Source organism: Leptonychotes weddellii, chromosome 1, assembly GCF_054177405.1.
Source record: "Leptonychotes weddellii isolate Sample4059 chromosome 1, ASM5417740v2, whole genome shotgun sequence".
In the NCBI taxonomy this organism is placed as follows: Eukaryota; Metazoa; Chordata; class Mammalia; order Carnivora; family Phocidae; genus Leptonychotes; species Leptonychotes weddellii.
Genome location: NC_138369.1, coordinates 53,851,099 through 53,857,703, shown reverse-complemented (window position 1 = coordinate 53,857,703; position 6,605 = coordinate 53,851,099). Strand labels below are relative to the sequence as shown.

The window sequence follows — 6,605 nt, the reverse complement described above, 5'->3', positions numbered from 1 at the left end:
TCCCCTTTCCTAACCAACTAACACACCACACACTTCCAAAAACTAACCCCCCCCAAAAAAAATTACTTGAAAAGATTCCTCATCTTAAAGAACTGGGGCAAATCACAAGTAACATGGTCCATCCATGATCAAGTATGGGGCTGACTGCTGTAAGAAAACATTTAAACACTGTCTCATGCATTTAGTCAAAGTGGTATTTTCTTATTTCCCAAACCACCATTTATCAAATAAACTGCAGAAACTATAAAGCTGAAGGATAAACACTTCAAATAAGAATTCATACTCCAAGGAAGTAAGAATCTTTCAACTTTTATTTCTAGGATACATTCATCTGGAACCTTTTTGTTGCTTTACAATTTTCCCCCTAAGAGAAATGAATACAATAAAAATATAATCCAACTACCAGCAATGTTTGTAACCAGAAAAGAATCTAAAATCTCTGGTGTGATAATATAGGATTTTTTTTAAAAATATAAACTTCATACCAGAAATAAAGCCTGAATATTCTCTTTTTCTTTAAAAATATAATTTTTCCTTCTTAGCGCTTCCATGTAAATCTTATAATCAACCATTTAGTTCTACAGTCTATTTTTAAACTAGTAATTGCAACACTATAGCAGTTTTTCCTTACTTTGTATCCTGTTCTACTGTACTGTGAATCAACTAATAATTGCAGAAGTGTTTACAAAGAGAAAGAGATGCCACTAGGTTGTAGCAAGGTTCTTCAAGATACACTGATCATTAAAAGAAAAAAAGTCCCCATTAGCAAACTGAAACCTACTTAAACTGCATTTTATCACGTTTATGAAATTAGAAAATGTGTATAAAGCACTTTTGCAAACTTTGTAAAGCTCTAATGGAAAACATTTTTAAAATCTGTTTTAACTAGAAAGGGTGCTGACTGGGACAGAGTGTCAGGGACAGAAGGTTCTGTGAAATCTTGTTCTTTTTTTCTGTTAACTACTTACATTTGGGGAATGAGAGATTATAAATTGCAAAGAAGCTGGGGGTATGAGTACAGGAATGTCTCACAAAAGATTGGTTTGCAGTGACATAGGACTGTTTTTCTTAACTGAGAATAAAGACCAAAGGACATAGGAGTAGACCAATACTTTACACCAGACTGAGAAGTCAAGCCATTTGTCTTCAATTAGGAACAAGAAATAAGAGAAGTGAGGCTTTTCCCCACTTCTGACTAGCTCCTCCATGCAGAGCTTCATTACTTGCAGTCCATTTAAAAACAGTATTCCAAACCCAAACATAAATGGTCTGGGAATGGTTTCTTTAGTTTAGGAAAATAATCAAAAAGCCCAATTACAAACAGAGGTAACAACATACCTGAACCAGAGTTGACACTTTCCTACCTCTAGAAAAATAGCATTGTCCAAAACAACTTTTTAGGGTATTTTGTGGAATACAGGAAGTTAAGCGAAGGACAAAAAAGTTTGGTAACAAAAATAATCCCAGTGGGGCTTCCTTGTTTGTTAGAATGCAAAATAGATGTAACAGAAACTTCTTTCCATGAGCTACCCTAATGAAATTAGAAAGGCTATGAAGACAGCCCCAGCAATGAAGGGCTGCAGAAATTTGGTCATCTGTACCCAGACACGGGCGACCAAAAAGAGCATCCTCAATTACCTAAAGGATGAGTGAACTGACCAAAGGAATGGGTCTGCATTACTGCATAAAAAAAGGCTTTGAGCGAGTCAGGCTTGCTGGAAGAGGCTGCCACTTGGGGCTTTGGAGCCTCCTTTCTAACAGTTTCTGAACAATTTTCCTGTGGCTCTCTGGGAGCAGGCCTAGCTTAGCACAGGGAATGGGCTAAGTGGCCTTGTAACCTCTTTTGCCCCTGTGATGCTCTTACTCTTCTTAGTGCCTTCTTTCCCCAAGAGAATATTCAGGCCAATTTGTTTGTTTGTTTTCTGCATTAAGAATAAACTAGCAATGTGGAATACCCTTAACTCTCACTGAGTACCTCATGTTAGTATAGGATACCATGAATAATAAGAATGTAGAACTTTAATGCCTTTTACATAAGAGTCAAACAAGCCTATGTCATATTTTGATGATTCCACATTAATAAAATTTAGTTATGATATGTGAAAAACTACTTTTGCCAAGGTTTTTTTAACTATTGGACTTTAAACCAATTTCAATATTCCATGGAAAGGTCATTTATATTAAAGTAACATGCCTTCATGTTTTCTACATACAACAACAGAGTAAGATTTTTTTAATGTACATGTATTTTTTTAACCAATGCACTCCCTTTTACATTCACACCTTCAGTCCAACATTTAAAATATAAACCCAAACTGTCAATGAAAAGAACAGTGGACCAAATGACAGTATCATTTAAATGTAACAATAATGCAAGAAAAGGTGAGCATCAAAACTTAAAAAATAAATATAAACAGATTCATTGGAAATCTGCTCATATGCCTGATGTGTTCAGAAATGAACCTCACACAAAACAGATCCCACTATTAGACAACTCATTCCTTTCTCATTTACTCACTCCATGATGCATGTCTCACTCTTTTTACTGAGGTTTCTACAGTGATTAATTATCCTAACAGCAGAGCTTAATATTAAATATACAGCCTACTCCAGAACTGGCATATGCTCCCAACAACTGTTTTGTATGCTCCCTGAATTATAAAATAGTCTAATTTTTTAGGAGCATAAAAATGAAAGGGCTTAGATCTATTCATATACATTGTACATTAAATGTTACTAAGTTAAGACAGTAAGGTGGAAAAAAGGAATAGAAGGGTACAGTAAATTTTCTTTAAATGATTCCATTACATTAGACAGTACTGTCAATGATATGTATTTATTTTAACCAGTTTATGAAAAAAAGGGATTATCAGAATTTGTATCAATTTCTTGGAGAGGCTAATAATAAAACTTTAAATATAGATATTTATTTGTATATTTATTTGAAGAATCTTTGGTAGCAATTGTGTTTCTTCCACATTATAGGACTTTTCAAAATAAATGTCAAAATTAATTTACTAATCAGCATATGAAAGATAAATTACGGTACTATTCTTTTGGTTTTCCTAAAAACCTGACTATTAAAACTTGCACTAATCATGCACTTAAACACAGTTATCTGTTTAACTTACGTACATATAAAATGAGAGACTAATACCAGAAAGAAATTAGACAGTAATGAGAATCAATGACAAAACATAACAATGACAACTGTTCTTAAGTAATTTATTTTTAAATTATAAGATTTACAATGCTTTGATTATGCAAAATAGTATAATGGAAATTAAACCAAACTGATAAACCAAAAGAGAAAGAAAACTTAGTTTTCTTGAATATCAGTACTTAAACCACCATTATAATTATCTGATATCCCAACCACGTCTTATGTAGACATAAGTAGAATAATTTCAAACGTTTCACTTGTGGGTTTAATTTCTCATTTTCAACTTTTATGAACTGAAATGTAATTTATTTCAAATCCTAGTATACCTATTATAGTGTTTATACTGCAACAGCAGCATCTCTCAGTGTGCAATCAAATGTAGAACTGGGGCACAGTTTTTAGCTTTCAGCCACAGACAGAAATTATACACTGTGTTCAGTACAACAGAGTACGTTATATTAACCAGAGCATAGAGTTTAGTACACTTATTGCAGGGTTGGTACTTCTTTCCCTTTGAACTGAACCAGCTGAGCTTCTGAGCTGACATATTACTGCTGTGGATAGTAAGACTGCTGTGGGGGCTGAGGGAAGGGGTATGAAGGCTGCTGGGGTCCTGGGTATGGAGCCTGTCCAGGGCTCTGGTGATACACTGGCGGATATGGCATATTATACTGGCCGTATGCGTAAGGATTATAGCCCATGGGCATGGGCATTTGGCAATACCTGATGAAAAGAAAACAAACAAACAAAAAAAGGATTGGTAAATCAAATACTGGAAAATGAAACGTAACAATTATTCTAAAACCATGTTTTTTCAAGAAAGTCATTTTTCGCTATTTCTCAGTCTAGCAGAGAACAGTAGAGAGAAAAAAACAGCTATTTCCAGGTACTTATTAGAAAAAAGTGTTCCTATCCTGTTAATATTTGAGATAAAAGAATATTGAGTGTTTAATACTATCCAGAAAATAATACTATTGACAGAAATAAGACTAAATATTCAACTATTAACAAGGAATAAAAATGGAGACCTTTCATTTTAATGTACTAAGTACATTCCTAATTCACAAGATTCAATACTCACCGTTAACGCACATAAATTCACCGTTAACGAAGTTTTAATATTTGGAAAATGGAATGTACTTACAAAGCAAACTTTGGAGCACATCTTAAGAGGCAGTCAAATGTCTCGATTTTTAAGATTAAAAATTATCACAAAGAAAGCTGTTCTTTAAGAAAGCACATGCCATAATTAGAGTCGTGTTCAACAGTCTGTCAGAATGCCAATATTTCAAAGTACAGGTACATAAACAAGGCTTTATCAGTCTTGCTAAGTTCAGAAAAATGCCTATCCATTTATCACCAAAATAAAGACGACCAAGGAAATACACTCTACATTCCACACAGACGAGATCTATTTAAGATGAACCCAGCATCAAAAACTAAAAACATAAATGAGCCAGGAAATAGCCATTCAATTGCTCAAATAAGTACCTATAACATTATTTTCATTTCTGTGTAAGCTGACAATGTAGCTTATTCATTCATGACACCTCCATTCAGAGAAAGGGTAACCCTGTTTTTAAAAGGATAACCGGAGCTAGAAACATTAGCCAATTCATTCAGATATTCAGTTGCAGCCTTACCCGGGATATCCTGGATAGGTAGGATATGGGGGTCCCTGGGCCTGGGGGGGCGGGGCTGCTGAACCAGGAGCGTGTGACGGAGTGGGCGGGGCGGTGCCAGTCCCCACGGCAGCTGGAGCAGTAGCAGGAGGAGCTCGATTTGCTGGAAGCACAGGAGGTGGAGGCCGGGCTGGGGGTTGGGGCTTAGCAGGCTGTAAGAAAAAGTCAACACTGACTACAAAATGTTTCGTGTTTCTGTCAAATTACTGTCAGTTAAAATAAATGAGGGCATATGAGAAACTCTACAATTCAACCAAATATATTTCTAATTTCCATTTTTAAATGTTGACTTATTGCTCTAGAAATGTATCATAGTTGAGGAATAATTCTCCAATTCATGGAAACTACACAGCTACTGCTCTATTCCTGACGCCTAATACTTAATCATTTACTGTAGCTCATTACTGCTCCCATCAATGGTTAGACATTTGAGAAGGGAGGAAGGAGCAAGTCAGGTACAGTTTACTACTGTGATCTCTCCTGGTCACAACACATTTTATGCAAACATTTTCAAATACCTGAAAACTTATGAGAATAGTATAATAAACAAGCACATATTTACCAATTAAATTCAGTATTTATTAACATTTGACCATATCTGCTTTATCTATATAGCTATATTCATATATTTATCTATCTAAATATTTGCAGAACCATGTGAGAGGCAATTGCAAACTTCATGACACCAGCCCGAGACTGTAGCATACAAGTCCTAATACTCTCCTACATAATCACAATACCACTTCACCCTAAGGAAATAAACAATTATTTCCTAATGTCACTGAGTATCCACTCCATATTCAAGTTTCCCTATTTATCACCAAAAAAAGCCCTTAAAGGAGTTTTTATGAACCAAGATCCAATCGAGGTTCATGTATTGCATTATTATTATGAATCTTTCCTCTCTTTTATTTTTCTAATTTTATTTTATTATGTTCTGTTAGTCACCATACATTACAACACTAGTTTTTGATGTAGTGTTCCATGATTCATTGTTTCTGTGTAACACCCAGTGCTTCATGCAATACGTGCCCTCCTTAATACCCATCACCGGGCAAACCCATCCCCCCACACACCCTCCCCTCTAGAACCCTCAGTTTGTTTCTCAGAGTCCATAGTCTCTCATGGTTTGTCTCCCCCTCCGATTCCCCCCCCTTCATTTTTCCCTTCCTACTTTTTTTTTTAAAACATATAATGTATTATTTGTTTCAGAGGTACAGGTCTGTGATTCATCAGTCTTAACACAATTCACAGCGCTCACTGTAGCACATACTCTCCCCAGTGTCCATCACCCAGCCACCACATCCCTCCCACCCCCCACCACTCCAGCAACCCTCAGTTTCTTTACTGATTAAGAGTGTCTTATGCTTTGGCTTCCTATCTGGTTTCATCTTGTTTCACTTTTTCCTCCTTTCCCCTATGATCCTCTGTCTTCTTTCTCAAATTCCTCATATCAGTGAGATCGTATGATAATTGTCTTTCTCTGACTGACCTATTTCGCTTAGCATAATACCCTCTAGTTCCATCCACATCGTTGCAAATGGCAAGATTTTGTGGTTTTTTATGGCTGCATAATATTCCCTTATATATATATATACACACCACATCTTCCTTATCCATTCATTTGTTGATGGACTTCGTGGCTCTTTCCATTATTTGGCTATTCTGCACATATGGGGTGCACATACCCCTTCAGATCACTAAATTTGTATCTTTGTGGTAAATACCCAATAGTGCAATTGCTGGGTCACAGGGGAGCT

General features: G+C 35.8%; 1 protein-coding gene across 1 annotated transcript in view; it reads right to left on the bottom strand.

The window, feature by feature from the left end:
• Positions 1–293: 293 nt before the first annotated feature.
• The window catches only part of PDCD6IP (programmed cell death 6 interacting protein), a 67,779-nt gene continuing 61,467 nt past the window's right edge, over positions 294–6,605 (bottom strand). The window contains exons 11-12 of the mRNA XM_081818092.1: positions 4,807–4,997; positions 294–3,886 (exon numbers count right to left, since the gene is read on the bottom strand). Coding sequence (XP_081674218.1) covers positions 3,712–3,886; positions 4,807–4,997 — 366 coding nt within the window. The 3' untranslated portion in view covers positions 294–3,711. The remainder of the gene's footprint in view (positions 3,887–4,806; positions 4,998–6,605) is intronic.